This window comes from Lissotriton helveticus, chromosome 7 (genome assembly GCF_964261635.1).
Source record: "Lissotriton helveticus chromosome 7, aLisHel1.1, whole genome shotgun sequence".
Classification (NCBI taxonomy): domain Eukaryota; kingdom Metazoa; phylum Chordata; class Amphibia; order Caudata; family Salamandridae; genus Lissotriton; species Lissotriton helveticus.
Window position 1 is genome coordinate 1,930,303,693 of NC_136068.1, and position 17,314 is coordinate 1,930,321,006.

Below are 17,314 nucleotides of genomic sequence, written 5' to 3' on the forward strand. Positions count from 1 at the left end.
ACGAGAATCCAGCAATCCATTAAACTGGATTCGAAACGCGTCGGCATTCTTTCCCTCTTTGATTCACTGGCCAGTTGGCCATTGTTTATTGATGCAAAAATTAGCAATGTCCCTGACATTGATCATTCCTGTCTCCCTTGTGTTTTCGAAAAGTTTTTCTAGCATGTAAGGTTTAATGGCCAATGTTACTTAATTTTGCTCGTGGTGATATGTATTCACGGTATATGTTTTGTGTCATTTTTTGTTAGAAAACGTTATTCATTTGTTATTTCACTGTATATATGCACAAAATCGTCTTTTCTAAAGTGTGTATGGCTAAGAAATGAAGTTGATAGCAGTGTTTGTTCTGCCTCTTCTGAAATCTTTTTGAATGTTTTACGAATTGATTATTGATTAAAAAACATAAAGTGTTGTTTGGGTAAACTAATAAACTATTGTTTACTCGCACATGAATTTGTGAGTGCCCTAAATAGTCCGGAGGCATAGGCAAAGATTTGTATTTCATAGTTGCCCTCTGTGGCATAAAGCCAGCCTGATCTGGGTGGACTAAATCAGTCACATAGGGCAAAAGACGATTGGCCAGCGCCTTAGCTAGAATTTTTGCTTCTATATTTAATAGGGAAATCGGGCGGTATGAGGCATACTGCTCGGGGGGCCGACCGGGTTTATGGAACACCACAACTTCTGCATGCCTCCAGTCTGGGGGAAGGCTACCTCGCTCCCTGGCCTCCTCAACAACAGCTCTATAAGGTGCCCCTAGCTGCAGGTGATATTTCTTAAAGAATTCGCTGGGGAACCCATTCGGCCCGGGTGCCTTGCCTGAATTAAGTTCGCCCAAGGTTGTGCCTAGCTCCTCTTCTGTGAGGGGGAGCTCTAGACGGTCCCTCACCTCATCTGGTACTGCGCACGGCGGCATGTCCGCCAGAAACTTGTCAATCACAGCCTCTGTGAGACATTCGTGTGGGGCATAGAGATCAGCATAGTAGGAGGCAAACCCCTCCGCCAATGCCATCGGATCTGTCACCGGGGCCCCTGCTGCATCCACAATCCTGGGCAGGGTTTGGACCTGAAATGTACCTTGACTGAGCCGATGAAGCATCGTCCCGGATTTGTCCCCCCACTGATAGACTCGTCTGCGTGTAGCAAGCCATATCTGCTTCGCTTCCTCCATCAGCATGGACGTATAAGACTGCTGCGCCAGGAGAAGCTGCCCCGTCGCTTGTGCCCCCCCTTCCATACTCCCTCGGAGCTCCAGTGTCACAATATTGGCCTCCGCTCGGACCAGGTCCTCCCTGCGCTTCCTTCGTGCCGCCGTGCACCATGCTATGACTACCCCCCGGAGTGTTGGCTTCATTGACTCCCAGACTGTGCTCGCCTCATCTACTGACCGTACATTGTCTGCCAAACAGTTGGCGATGGCCTCCCCCATATGCTTCTGATATTCCGGTTGCTGCATGTGCCAGGCGGAGAGGCGCCATCGAAACATCCTCTTCTCTCTACTCAAGCCTATGTCCACTGTAACAGGGGAGTGATCTGAAAGTCCCCGCCGCAGGATAGCCGCTGCCTCCACCCTGTGTTGCAGCGCACCCGGCACAAAAAAGGTAATCCAATCTAGAGAAGGATTTATGGACCGCGGATATATACGTATATCCCCTCGTATTGCCATGATGAGGGGTGTAATGCCAGAAACCGGTCCTCGGAAGCTTGTTTCCGGTCCAGGGAAGACATGGCTTGGCAGTTCGGGCTGGACTGTTCCCATGAGGCACAGGGTCATACTGATTTGCATATAGCCATGTCTGAACTGGGGTGGCAGAGTGGGCTAAGAACGGTGATGGATTAAACCCAGATCAGTTGACTGGGGGTGAGTGTTTGATTGGTTCAGATGCTCCGTCCATCACCACCCCCTTTTGTACCGCTTTTGGCCGCCATAAGTGTGGCAGGGTATACTCAGACATGAGTCCCTTGCTCACTTTGCCACTGGATTCAAGCAAGCCGGGCTGAAGACGGCTGTAATGCCAGAAACCGGTCCTCGGAAGCTTGTTTCCGGTCCAGGGAAGGCATGGCTTGGCAGTTCGGGCTGGACTGTTCCCATGAGGCACAGGGTCAGACTGATTTGCAGGGATGGAACACATTTCGAATACACTGAATAGCTCTACTGTCTCTTTCCAGAAAGTATGGAGTCCATTCCTAACATTGCTTTCAACAGAGTTCAATGAAATTACTCAACCTAAATATCTGAGAGTGCTGCGGCTCTCAGACTTAATGACGGAACGACAACCATCCTCAACTGTCTAAGGGGAGACACCAACAATATAAGGCAGGGACTCGACAGTCAAGACTTTGGAATATCGGATGGGGAGAGGGGGAGTTAAAGTTACTGGTTTCTAACAAACAGGTGTGCTTTCAACGATGCATCTCATTCACTGCTTCGACATTGTTCATTTTGTACAATCTACAACGATGGCACTATTGCAATTTATTGATGATGCCTGTGTATCGTTCTCCGATGCTGGAAATGCAAATAAAAACATTTTAACATAAATCATAATAAGCGGATTTCTATGTTGAGATACCCTCTGGTAATGCTTGATGTGAACTATTGTTGAAGGATTTCTACAACACAAGAAATCTCCCCCACTTTATTCTCTTGTCTCTCAAAAAGCGCCTTGAGGTAAACATTGTGCAGTATGAGCTTTACCGACAACATAAATATGATGACGTTATTCGAACATAAATCTACATTAGATTTGTGAATTCGAAGATAAATTCAGGTTTCTAATATTTTTGAGTACAAGTTGAAAGGTCAGCTTTGATGAAAGCCGGAAGAGGATGTGGACATGTAACATCACCTGTTCATTTTCCTCTGGGGTGTGATTCATGCTGAGCTCTGTTTCATAGTGTCAGCAAAAAGTGTTTGGTGGGCCTGGAGCGGTTTGGAATCTCATTAAAAATACATTGCCACCCCTGCAGACTTCCTCTCAGCACACCAGGCATGCATCACAGCTCCTTGGAAAGATACACTGCAGATATGACACCTTTCAAGCCTAAAGTCAGGCTCCACAAAGCTTCTGAAAAATGCACTAAGCACGCCCGAGCTGTGTCACTGGATGAAGAGAAGCTGACAAAGCCGCTGTAAGAGTCCTCTGCTGGTAAACTATATCTCATGTTGAGCATCAGACTCCACTTGGCATGGCTGTCATGTACTAATGACTAACCGCCGACTTTGGAGCTGGGGAAGCAGGTTCGAGTCTCGGCGTCGGCTCAACATCCTGTGATTCTGGGCAAATCACTTAGGGCCCGATGTAGGAAGGCCATTACCGGCCGTTACCGACCGGTAATAGGCTTTTCCTATGTAGGTAGCAAATGTACCGATTCGGTAAATACGAATCATCATTTACCGATTCAGTATTTACAGAATCGGTAAATGACATGTAGGAAGCACTTTGAAGAGTGCTTCTGTGCTTACAGGATTCCTTATTTACCACCAACAATTAGTTGGTGGTAAATAACGAATACCTCTGTAAATGCAAATCTGTGCATTTACACCTGTGCCATGTGACAGACATACATGCCCTTAGGGCATGTATGTGCGCCACATGTGCACACAAGCACTATTTAGGGGTGCAACAGGGTGTCAAAGTGACAACCTACCACCCTTGACTCTTTCCCTATTTTACCGAATCGGGTAATTACCGAATCTTAACGATTCGGTAATTTTTACCGATTTTTTATCTACATAGCATTTACCGATTCGAAAATACCGAATCGGTAAAATTCTGTATTTTCAAATCGGTAAATTTAAATTACCTACATCTAGCCCTTAATCTCCCCACGCCTGCCAAAAAATTAATGTGTCCATGTGTAACGTAACTCGTGCTCGTGTAAAGAGCTCCAAAACCTTTGGGTTAAGTTCGCGCTATATAAAAGTGCAACAAAAAAAATTGCTATTTGCATATTTATCAGCACACGCGAGTGTGTTACTGGTAGCTTTACTGGATTATTCACCTCCTGGGAATGTGCAAACTGCCAAAAGAGTTCCCGGAAAAAACTGATAATTAATGAAACAATAAGGAGCCTGTAATTGGCCGGTGCTCCTCTGCCTCCAACTGAAGTGAGCTATCAGCTGCCATAACGAATCAGGATACAGCAATTAAGAGGAGCACTGGAGTGAACCTGTCGCGAGCAGCAGGCGGGAGTAGCGTACTGGTAAGTTTTTACCACAGGTCTTGCAGACAGCGCATGCACGCTGTAGGCTTGACCTAAAAAGGAGTTCCGTTCTCACCACCTAACTACAGGCCGATCAGTCTTATCGATTTGATACAGAAAATATTTGCACCACTTCACTTACATTAGATTCAGGAGTGGATAACAGACAATCGCATACTACAGGCGGGGGTTTGTCAGCGTGTGACCACTGACCAGGTTTTTCGATTGCAGCTGCTCTATTGGCGTACAGTAACCATGGGCAAGGGCACTCCTTATGCGGTTTTTGTCGATCTCAAATCCTACCTTGACCTGGTTCCACGAAAAAAACTGTGGATGGTTTTGTATGACTTAAGCATAACCCACGCTCTATTAATTTTGCTGATTCGGCTTTATGAAAATAATGCTGCTAATGATTCCAAGGGGATCTTACAGATCGCTTCTCTATTGATAAAGTGGTGCGCCAAGGGTGTGTTTTGGCTCGACTTTGTTCTTATTGTTTTTAAATGGTGTTGTCCAATTTCTATCCTCTTCTCCTACTGATGGCCCAACATAAGCAGGCTCAAAAATCATGATCCTAATGTTTGCTGACGACACACTATTATTGTCTAAAACCCCAAGTGGGCTTCAGCCTGCCTTATCTCGTTTCGAGGAATTCTGTGGTCTGAGGGGTCTAGTAATTAATACAGATAACACAAAGTATACGTCTTTTAACCAACACAACTCATTGAATGTCAGTTTTTTATTGGGGGGAAAACTTTGGAGCATACTGAGGTTTTTAGTTATTTGGGTGTGACTCTGACCCCAAATTTATCTTGGAGCCAACAAATAGAAATTATGAATCTTAAACATCACCAACTTGCTGGAATCTTAGTTAAGGATCTTAAACCTTCTTACACTAAACAAATTAGACCGGTTCTCCAAATTTATGATGCAAAGGTCCAGGATTCAGTCCGTTATGGTGCTGAACTGTGGGGATTTTCTGATTCTAGTGTACTTTCTAATGCAGAAAATATGTTCTCGAGGTCAGTAACACGCACTCCACAAAGTCCCCAAAGATATGGGTAGAAAAGCTATAGCCAGCAGAACAAGACTTTGTCCTTTAATCTATTGGTATATATTATGGACCACCACAGAATTGACAGACTAAACAGCGGCTCTTAAAGATATCGGCAGACTGCTCTAAAAAATAGGCCGGCTACAAAAAAAATCAAACAATTTCTATCAGCAATTGGTACCAAGGAGCTATAGGATGATCCTTCGGGATTTCTTTTTCCAACTGCAGCTATCTTAAAAGAACAGTTTTGGGAAGCAAACCTTGTAGCCAAGACACGTATAGTGGAATGCACATCCCTGGCGGGAAGGTTTTTGGAATTTAAAACCAGCTACTCCTTTGAGCTCTATTGTGAGGTTATATCAGTCCCCCTTGATAGGAAACTATGGGGCATATTAGCAAGGAGTAGCGATATTTATCGCTAAATGCGCTTAGCGCATTTTTTTTATCGCTGCCTATCGCTGGATATTTTATCAGAGAAAACCTTCTATTACCAACGTTTTGCTCCATTGTGCTAAAATATCCAGCGATAGTGGCGAAATGCGTGAATATCACTGGAAATCCGGCGATATTCACGAATTAACGCCAATGGGGGCTTAATCTGATAATCCACCCCCAATTGACTATACAGGTAAATCAACTTTTTAGCAGGCGTTAGATTAAAGCGATAATCGCGCCTAGCGTGATTTTTTTATCGCTTCGCCTGCCTTGCTAATAGGCGATAGCTATGTTAGCGACTGTATTAAGTCGCTAACAGGTTGGGTACGCCCACTTTGCATGTCATTAGCGATAAATATCGCTGACAGGCAAAGCGGGCCCCAAACCTGTAGCTATCGCCTAAAATCTGCCGCCAACTGCTGTTAGCGACAGCTTGCTAATAGGGTGATAGAAATATCGCCGCTTTAGCAGCAAAAAGTGCCGCTAAGGCGGCGATATGGCCCTTGCTAATATGCCCCTATATTTCCAATTCAGGGTGGGATCCCTCCCAATTAAATCTTTTCCCAAAAACTGGGATACTGATAGGGACGACAAATGTCCTCATTGTCTATCTAGTGAGGAATCCCTTTCACTTGCCTTGTTTGTATGTCCAGATTAATTAAATCTCCAAAGGAAATGGCTTGCACCCATATGTAGACATTGTTGGGGACTAGAAGTAGTATTGTAGCAATGAGAATTTTTATGACAGATTCCAGTCTCCCAATTGCATGTTCTGTAGCCATGTTTTTAGGATGCATGTGGGCCATCAGACATCGACAGAACACCAAGTGAATGCTATCAGTTTATATCAATGTTCAAATATTCTTAATTGTTTAAAAATATTTAAATTAGATTTTTTTATGTGTTTTAATGTACAATGTCCCACTTATTTTTGTATTTGGCTATTATATTATATTCCACTCAGATAATATTGATGCTTATATTATAGTGTGTTAAAATGCTTTACATTTTATTAATTGTAACTTTGTTTATGTTGTCCTGCTTTTATGACTTTTTTAAACAAAGCAAATCCAATAAAATCCATATCTAATTCTTCAATGCAAGAGTACATATTTAACACCAGTTGATTTAAAAACAATGCAAATCTAAAACATGTTTCCTGGTTTATTAAGACTGCTCTTCACCAAACAAACTTCAGAATTGTTCTCACCAAGTCTCAATTAACATCACATTTAAAGCATGTGAAGTCTCTACATCTTTATCCTACATATTCTTGTCCAAATTGACTTTATCAGTGCTTATTTATAAAGCTATCAGTACACTTTGGTCTTACATGTAAATCACGCTGTATAACCGTTAGTTGCAGACATGGATGCACTATAGCTTCAGACAAGTCCCATGCATCATTTTCTTCGAGGTTAGTAATTGTGATGCATTATACACTTTGGTCTTTCATGTCGCGCATACGTTATAGCCTTTGGTAGCGGCCGACAGGCATTGTATCTTCAGACCAGTTCTAGGCACCCTAGCCCTTGAGGTGACTAGTGATGACATACTGTTTTTGGCAGACTGAATGATGGGGATATTTGTCTTTGCTTATATGTCATTTGCTATCAGTATCCGGTGACCAATATATGAATTCAAAGCCGCACCTTTGAATTTGTGCCTATGACACTTTCGCACACATATAGTGCATTGGCAGGCACTTCTTCTCAGGGTTATCTTCTCCACAAGGGTTTCAACTGGAGCTCATGGTGAAAGTAGCCATTCATTTTGTTTATGTAGAGTCATTCTGGGTGGTAAACGGGACTTCCAATGTGAGCGGACAGAAATACTGAGGCATGCGGAGATCACATGAAGTGCTAAGGATTACACAATTTGGTGACATGGGTATGCCAGCATTATAACTTGGGTAGCATCACTCTACAGCTGTGAACTTTATCATTAGAGCACTACTCCAGGAGTCGGGGAGTGCTAAACTAAGAATGTGGTTGCCTGCCCCTCACATGGTGGAGGAGTGTGGCTCAATGGTTAGAGCGGCAGACCCTGATGCAGAGTTCTGGCCAGGGACCAGGGTTCGATTCCCGCCTCGGCGGGGTCTCGGGCTCAATTTCCTCGGACCTGTTAATTCTCGCCTTGGTGCCTATTCTAATCACGGGCTCCACGCTGCAACTCTGGGCAATAGCTTGCTTAGCCTCCACACCGGCCCCAACAGCGCTAAGGATGCCTGGCTTCACCCTGGGGGTGCCCAGGAGTGGACACCTCACAGGGAAAGCCAGGAGGGGTTCCACAGCGGTATGAGTATCAGCGCCAGGAAGCCGCATAGGCGACACCGCAAGGTGACCGTCTGGTGACAGTGCGCTCTATAAGTACCATGACATTTACATTTACATATGGTTGTTGTAAATAGCTAACAGTAGCTTCTTTCTGGAGTTCAGATAGTACACTTTGCCAAGGCAGGCTTGTAATGTGTCTTTAGAAGTCCAGTTCCACCTAAAACAATCAGATTTTTCTGTGATTTTGGACCCCACCGTATTGTCCCTACAATTTCCTATTTTTCACTCTTTTTGTGTGATACTTTATTAGTGATTGCGAAACAGCACTTCGTCCTTCTAGACATGTACATCATTTTCTTTTACTACTTTATTCCACCGAACGTACCTTTTACCAGATCATATTTGGATATCCATTTTATTCCCAAGTGTGTTGCATTTTGCAATTCCCTCTAGGTGAAATTTCCAGCAGCCTTAGATACATAGATAGTTTAGTGTTTACGCATCCTACATTCGGTCTGTCTTACACATTTGCGGTGTCTTTGTATGCACCTTCAGGTGTCCTAAGAGATGGTGCTTTCGATTGAAGCGCTTGTCACATAAGTTACACTCATAAGGCTTTTCACCTGTGTGCATACTTTCGTGTCTTTGAAGAACTCCTTTTTGAGTGAAGCTTTTTCCACATATCGTACAGGGATACGGTCTCTCCCCCGTGTGAATCCTTCCATGAGTCTTAAGCTTGGACTTGGTAGAAAAGGTTTTCCCACATTCACTACATGTCGCTCTACGTGTTCTCTGAGTTCCTGCCTGACTGCTTGAGCGTTCATTTTCAGTGGATGGAAAGGCTCTGCAAATTTGTACTGCGGTTGGGTCCCATGTAATGAAGTTGTCGGTTTTTATTGTACTCTCGCGTGGTTTGCTAATTTCTGGTGGCTCTCCATAGCATGTAGGGTGCTGTGTGGTGGAATATGCTTCTAGGCTGCATCCACTTTTCCATTTGGCGACTTCCTCTCCTCTCCAACCCTGATCGGTTCCTGGTGACATCGGACTTATCGAACTGTTTACTTTGCGTTTATTTGCGCCTGATTTACACATTTCTGATTTATTATCATGTTTTGAAGAATTAGGCGTGATTTTCCTTCTTTTGCTGGTCCCATTACCTGTTGGATTAGAAATGACAGTAAAATCAAATTTCTACACATGAAATCGTGTTCAACAACAAGCAGTTTCAGATCGAATTTTGTTTAGTGGCAGACCGATGTCCATTCCTATAAATAAAAAAATACTATTACATTATAATAATTAACAATGTCAAAACGCAGAAGTAAAATACAAAAGACATATGAAGAAAGAAAGAAAAGCTAGAAAGCCAATGGTAAAATCTATGCAAAGTACTTATTCTACAACAACAGTTTCGGAGATATTCTGAAGGTTGGGACGGTTCTGACAATGCACAAATTTCTAGCACTGATAGCGTACCCGTAGAAAGGGAAATGTCATCACCTTCCAGCTCATGTACCTAGGTTTCCTCTGGCAGTTACAACATTGATTTTTTTTTTCACAACCGTCTTTATTTAAATGTTAGGCAGAGCATAGGTACAGTTCTCCACAAACAGGAGGATACCGTCCACAGTAAACATATAGCAGGATGCACAGAGAGCCTAAAAGTGAAATTACCCCCTCCCCGTCCCACGTCCCATCCCCCCCCAAGAACACCCCCCAACTCCCGTCCCCATCTACCCACCCCTTATCCCACCCTACCCCCGTGCACGTGTTTACAGGTCACCAAATATACAGGTAAGGCAAAGTAGGTATCGGGTATCGGCCTAGGGCCCAAGGTCCCCTTCCAGAGGCAGCATATCCTCCGTATCAGCTGGGGGGTCCAGAGTCAGTCCCCTGTATTCCGCCCACCGCTTCCAGATCTTATAATGTTTCCGGGGGCACCCCCTGGCTTCAAACACCGGCAGTTCCAATCCCATAAGAAAGTCTAAGCCCGCCTTCCAGGCGGTAAGTGGGGGGGCACGGTCACTCTTCCAAGCTCTCGCCAGATCTCGCTTTGCCACCACCAAACCCAGGAACAGTAGATGGCGTTTATGAATGTTACCACCAACATTCTCCAGGAGATGGAGGAGGGCCAGCCTGGGTGTACGGGGGAGATCCCACCCCAACACTTCCGACAGACAATTCCACACCCCACTCCAAAATCGGGTCAGACCCACACAAGACCACACCGTGTGCAACAGCGTTCCCCGTTCAGTACCACAGCGCAAGCATTCCGGAGCGGCAATGAGGCCTGCCCTCCACAGTCTCTCCCTGGTATAGTATGCTCTATGTAGGTATTTAAACTGTATGAATCTGAGTCGCACCGCAATAGCAGCCCCGCGGGGGGATTCAATGGCCTCCCTCCAGTCATCCTCATCCAACGGGCCAATATCCGTCTCCCAGGAGGCCTTCAGTGACAGGAGAGAAGAAGAGCAGTGAATAACCAGCGTCTGGTAAATTTTAGAAACTTTCTTTTTTTTTTTTGGTTAAAAACTTTTATTGAGCAACAAAATCATGTTTACAGAGATGGGCCCACAACCGCACGGGCTGGCCGCTAAGAGCAAGGCACAATGTGATAAAAAACAATGGTAGCCACTCCGGCGGTCAGGCACAAACCGAATACAAGATGTCGCCCACACTATAGAACAAGATAAGGCAATTTTCTTTTTTAATCACACCAAACGCAACAAACATCAAAAAGGCGAATGCATAATAGACGGAGTCAGCCCAGGAGGGGGAGGGGAAACCCACTAATCAGGAATATGAAGTCACAATCAGTAGGATAAGGCAAGGTGGGGGGGACAGCGGGGAGGTCAATCAAATCACGGACAGTGTATGAAATTTCAGGAACGCCGGCCTAGGGAGATAAGGTAACATCAGGGGCTTCAACCAATGGAGGAGCACAAATATCACCACGATAGGCGTTCCACTGACTCCAGATCTTCGTCCATGCCCTAGGTCTGCCCCTGGCTGTGTAAACAGTCTTTTCGCGAAACATAGACCAGTCCATGTTTTCTTCCCACACAGAGACAGTGGGGGGCCTGTGCGAGCCCCAGAGTTGCGCTATGTCCCGCTTCGCAACCATATATCCCAGGGTCGCCCATCTGGTCTGGGCCACCGAATAATCAGTAGGTTCCCACACATTCAACAGGCATCTCCGGGCCTCCGGCACTAGGGCAATTCCAGTCACATCAGTCATCACCGCAAGCAGCTCAGTCCAATAGGCAGCCACCCTCGGACACTCCCAAATAATGTGAAGAAACGTAGCACTCATCCCACACCCACGCTTGCACAGGCCATCCGGGGAAAAACCCATCACAACCAAACGAGGACCAGTAACATACACCCGGTGAAGGATCTTGAGCTGAACCAGACGGAGACGGGCAGGAATGGCGACCTCTTTCGGAGAAGATAGTGCCGACTGCCAATCCTCGTCGTCCAATTCCAGCCCGTCGCCGACCCAAGCCTCTCTAAGTCGAACAAGCAAGTCAGTGCGATTGTGAATCAGCTTCTTATAAATCAAGGAGATAGTGCTATCGGGGAGATGACCATCCAGGATACGATCTTCGAGGGGGGGGGGACTCGGGGATGGCGGCACCAGAAGTCAGAACAGAAGCGAGGGCATGACGGACCTGCAAATATCTAAAAAATTCCCTATCACTCAGGTCATAATCATTCCGAAGGACCTCAAAGGACTTCACTGCTCCATTCGTACATACGTCACCCACTCTACAGATTCCAATCATGTCCCAGCGGTCAAACCCCTTCGTCATCCAGAGACATCCCAGACGCTCAGATGCATAAAGCGGAGTCGCCAGCGTCACTCGTTCATCCCACCCCAAGCTTACATTCGCAGCGCGCCACACACTAACCGCAATCCTGGTCGGTCCAGTAAGTTGGCGCCCAGCCGACCTAGAATAAAGCGCTCTATTAAAATCCCCACCAGGCAGTTGGAGTCTATCCATTTCAAAGGCCGGATCCCGACCCGGGGAATACATTGAGTGGTTAATGGCAGACAGTTGGGTAGCCCAATAATATCTCCTGATATCAGGAAGTGCTATGCCCCCGTCATACCAAGGGATGGTGAGCTTCGCAAGGGCGATACGTGGACGCCCGTCCCAAATCAGTTGCCTTTGTAGACTCTCAACCTCTCGGAAATAAGTAGCGGGGATATCATCATAGGAATTCTGGAGTGCGTAAAGGAATCGCGGTAAGGACATCATCTTGAAAAGGGCGGCTCTGCCCAGCGGTGACAAGGGTAACTTACGCCAGCGAGCCACGTCCAGCCTCAGTCTAAGAAGCGGGGGAAGGAGATTACGTTCAAACCGGAGCGACGAATCCAGTGTAATAAAAATCCCCAGATATTTGAAACCGGAGTGAACAACCTGGACAGGAAATCTATTCGGCAGCGGGGGCAGATCACCCGAAATAACATAGACACAGGATTTGGCCCAGTTAATAATCAGACCAGAATTTTTGCCAAACGAGGTGAGAACGTCAAATAAGACATTTAAAGATTTACGCGGGGAAGTGAGGTAAAGAAGAATGTCGTCCGCGTAAAGCGAAACACGGTCCTCAAAATCTGGGGACCAACGTATACCCTTGAGAGAAGGCTCCCAGCGAAGCCAGGCAGCCAGCGGCTCTAACGCGAGAGCAAAAAGTAATGGAGACAAGGGGCACCCCTGTCTGGTCCCCCTACCAAGGGAAAAGGGGACAGAAACTCGTCCGTTAACCACAACCTGCGCCAGGGGGTCGGTGTATAGCAGCTTCACCCATCCGATAAACCCCGGGCCAAAACCAAACTTCTCAAGAGCCGCCCAAAGGTAGGGCCACTCTATCGTATCAAAGGCCATTGAGGCGTCCAACGAAGCCAAAATGGCCGGCTCCGTCAGAAGCCCCGCCCTCGCGATGGCTCCGTGGAGGCGACGCAGATTAAGAGCTGTGTTACGGTGCGGGATAAATCCGGATTGGTCCGGATGAATCAAGTCACTAATGACCGTTAGGAGGCGAGTAGCCAAGATCTTGGCAAGAACCTTGGGCTCAACATTTAACAGGGAGATGGGCCTATATGACGAACAAAGATCCCGGGGCTTACCATCTTTAGGGATTACAACGATCGTAGCCAGGCGCTGGTCATAAGGGAGAGTACCCCGCTCACGGGACTCCAAAAACATCATTCGAAGATAGGGCGCAATCTTATCAGGACGCAGTTTGTATAACTCGATTGGCAAACCGTTCGGGCCCAAAGCCTTGCCCGAACGGAGAGAGCGAATTGCAGTCGCTATTTCGTCCGTAGAGAACGGGGCCTCCATAGAGACCCGCTCCAAATCAGAGAGGCAGGGCAGAGCTATGTCGCGCAGCAAGAGGCGAGAGTCGTCTGCATCCCGTTCCGACACTGGGGAGTAAACCGCACGAAAATAGTCCGCAAAACAGTCCACTATCTCAACTGGGTCCGTCACTCTCACACCATTCAAAGTCTGAATCACAGGCACTACTCGATTCGCCCTCTCCTTCTTATCCAACCAGGCAAGCAATTTACCCGCTTTGTCCCCCACATCATACAGACGACCCTGTTGCTCTCGAAACATCATTTTAGCCGCCTCTGTGACCAGAGACTTATAGGCAAATTGCTTCAGACCCAGGGCATGGAGTTTGTCACCAGTAACAGTCGATTCCAAGTCAGCCTCCATCTCAAGTATTTCCATCTCAAGATCCACCACCTCCCGATTCCTCGCCTTTTTGGTTTCAGCAATGAGAGACAGGGCCTGCCCACGAATCACTGTCTTAAAAGCCTCCCATAGGGACACGGCAGCGGAGACAGACCCCTCGTTGTCTAGAAAGTAGTTGTCCAGGGACTTAATCAATAGACCACGGGTCTCAGGGGAGGACAGGTACCAAGGGTTGATAGGGGCCACCCGGCCCGCCGCCTCCACCCCCACATCAAAACAAAGCCAGAGCGGAGAATGGTCCGAGATGCCCCGGGGAAGGTGTCTAATCTCCCGGACAGCCGATGACTGCGCAGCTGGCATGAGGAAGTAATCCAGTCTAGACAAACTCCCATGGGCCCCAGAATGGAACGTATATTGAAGCTGAGTGGGGTGCATAAGTCTCCAACAGTCCACCAAACCAAAAGTATCCAAAAAGCCACCCAGCCACAATTGGGCCGAAGGAGTATCCCTAGGGGGGTAACGATCACTCAGACCGGAGAGAACAGAGTTAAAATCACCAGCCATGAAAAGAGTGCCATCAGGGAGTCCCAACAGCACTCGGCCTAAATCGGAGAAGGTAGAGGTCTGCAGGCCGGGGGGCACATAGACGGTAAACAGAGAGAGGGTCCGGCCCTCATATCGTCCCACGAGGACGGCATAACGCCCCCGATCATCGAGGATTACATCATCTATTGCAAGGGGAAGGGAAGCCCGGACAAGGATGCCCACCTCCCTGGAACCCGTAGTAAACCCTGAGTGCGCGACAAGACGATAGCCCCACCTATTGATTGCACGACAAGTATTACCCAATAGATGTGTCTCCTGCAGAAAAACAATATCGGGAGACAAACGTCGCAGGCATCGCAACACCACCCCCCGTTTTATAAGATCCCCATGACCATTGACATTCCACGAAACAAACCTCAACCCGCTACCCCCCATCCCACAAAGTGATGCAGGAACCATCCCCCAATGAGCATGACACTGAAAATTCCATTATCAAGATAGAGTCGCCTTGAAAAAACAAAACACGAACCTCAAACACCCCACCAACCCACCCCCCAACATCCAAGAAAACACCCCCCACCCTGCACCCCTGCAGTAAGCAAAAAAGCCACCCCAACATGCAGTGTGCCTGTCGCCCAGAAACCCCCGTTCTACAAAAAGACCCCGGAGGAGGAAAAGGCCCTGTCCCACCCGCCACCCCGACAGAGATAAAGAGAGAAGAGAACACACAGAAAATAGAGGCACTCAAGTATAGAACCCAGGAAGAAATAACATGATACGGAGACAGGGGCCCAAACAATAAGTTCAGCTCTCTACACCACCCTCGGCACCACCCGGGTGCTCGGTGGGCTCAGTCAAATTAGGCCGGTCCGGCAAAGAGTCCAGCCAGTCATTTACCGAATCAGGTCGATCAAAGAAAAGGGTCCGTTCATTGTACTCCACTCGCAGCCTGGTAGGAAAAAGCATGGCGTATCGCAGTCCCAAGTCCCGAAGCCGCTTCTTGACTCCACGGAAGCCCATACGCTGTCTCTGCACAAGCTGTGAGAAGTCCGGGTAAAAGTTCACCGTGGCATTTTCGAAGGCCACCGGGCCCTTAACTCGCGAGGCCTGCAGGATAGCGTCTCGGTCCCTATAATGAAAAAGTTTTGCGACAATGGGCCTCGGCGGGGCGCCCGGCTTGCCCTGGCCACCCGGAACGCGATGGGCACGTTCCACCGCAAAGAATTTGCTCAATCCAGATGGAGAAAGGTAGTTCTGTATCAAGTCCTCAACCAGGAGATCAACAGAATGTGGATCAGGATTTTCCGGAACACCAACCACACGCACGTTGCAACGCCGTGCTCTGTTTTCAAAATCCTCCAAACGCTGAGTCATGAAAGCATTCACCTTTCTGAGGTTGCCGATCTCCGTCTGTATTTCCGAGACGTCGGCCGTGAGGCTAGATGACTTGAGGTCCAATGATTTCACCTTCTCATTGGTTTTAGATAAGTCGGCCCGAATCAGGTTCACATCAATAGCCACAGTATCAATTTTGTGGGCCAGAGCTTCATACTGTTGGCCGATGGTTTCCCTCATGCCAGAGATGGCACCCATGATGTCCTGCAGGGACGGCTCCGCCAAAGCCTCTAAAGGGTGCCCCACTGCACTTGGGCCAGGCAAGGCGGCTCCAGGGGACCCCTTCGATTGTGTGTACCGGTCCATGATATTAGACTGGACCGGGACCCCGCGAAGGGGCGTCTTGGTCTTTCGCCTCTCCTGGTCCCCTCTGCCAGTCATGGTGGAGACCGCGTCCCCGAGGGACCCACGCGACCTGGTGAAAATGGCCGCAGGAAGACAGGGCGCCGGAGCCAAAAGTCAGCAGCGAGGGCACATCGAGGTGTGAACCAGCCTGGAAGGACACGAGGCAGGCAAAAGGTGCAACTGCGACCTCGCGCCGTTGGACTCAGCACCGGCCAGACACCTCCGCTGGAAGACGTAGTCTGAGTCAAAATCGAAACCGAATGTTAAGAGGGGGACCCACAAGTCGAGTCCCCCTGCCGCTGTTGTTCAACTCAGACACGGCAACAGAGCCTCACCAAGACCCGGGCGCACCACCAGGGCGGGCCCCGAAAGTTCGAGTCGACGTAGCTTCGGTGCCCCTGGTCCCATTCGAAATCCAAAAACAGTATTAAGATCAGCCCAGGTTCCTCTACAAGAGTCCTCGTAATTATTCAGGATATGTTCAGGATATCATGCCGGGAGTGGCGGGGGTCCGGAGAGCGCTGTGCTCACGCGGCCATCACGGATGCCCGCCAAGCTCCTCCCCCCAAGAAACTTTCTTATCTCCCAGGTCCCCCATGAAGATCTTGGCCTCCACAGGGCTGAATTCGGGAAGCTGGTCCAGTCCCACCAGACTCGGCGTGAGTGCGTGGCGGAATTGGAGATATTTGAAAAATTGGGTCTTGGGCATGTCGAATTCAGAGCTGAGATCCTGAAAGGATTTGAGGGTAGTCCCTGTGAGGACATGGCCAAGGGAGGAAATCCCTATGGCGTCCCAGCCACCAAACCCCGATAAGGAGGCCAGTGCCGGAAGCCGACCGTTATTCCACAGCGGAGTTTCGGCTGTCAGTCTGCCCCACCAACCCATACGGCACAGCACCTGCCTCCAGATCACAAAGACCACCTGAGTGACCCGCGGCATCCTCCTCCGCCGCCCGGCCGAGTACAATAACGTGTGTAGAGTGGCACCGCCCATCAAAAAGTGTTCCAGCGCATAAGCCGGGTCGCTGTGGTCGCCATACCACCACTCATTCAAAACCAGCAGGTGAGCGGCCTGGTAGTAGGACAGGAGGTCAGGGGAAGCCAGGCCCCCACAGTATGTGGACAGAAAGCAGGACCGCAGTGCCACTCTAGAGGCACCCCCGGAAAACCAGGCCCACAGAAACCGGCCAAGTGTCGAGTTCACGCGACGGAACCACTGCGGGTCAATCCTATACGGGTGGTTCTGTAATTGATATAGGAGCCATGGCAGGGCGACCATCTTGAAGATGGCTGATCTGCCATATATATTAAGGGGCATGCGAGACCAGGTTTTGACGTCCGACTGGACT

General features: G+C 48.2%; 1 protein-coding gene across 1 annotated transcript in view; it reads right to left on the reverse strand.

Annotated features, from left to right (window-relative positions):
- Positions 1 to 6,683: 6,683 nt before the first annotated feature.
- LOC144767888 (uncharacterized) overlaps positions 6,684 to 17,314 on the reverse strand; it is a 71,709-nt gene continuing 61,078 nt past the window's right edge. Inside the window, exon 6 of the mRNA XM_078651239.1 lies at positions 6,684 to 9,128. Coding sequence (XP_078507365.1) covers positions 8,476 to 9,128 — 653 coding nt within the window. The 3' untranslated portion in view covers positions 6,684 to 8,475. The remainder of the gene's footprint in view (positions 9,129 to 17,314) is intronic.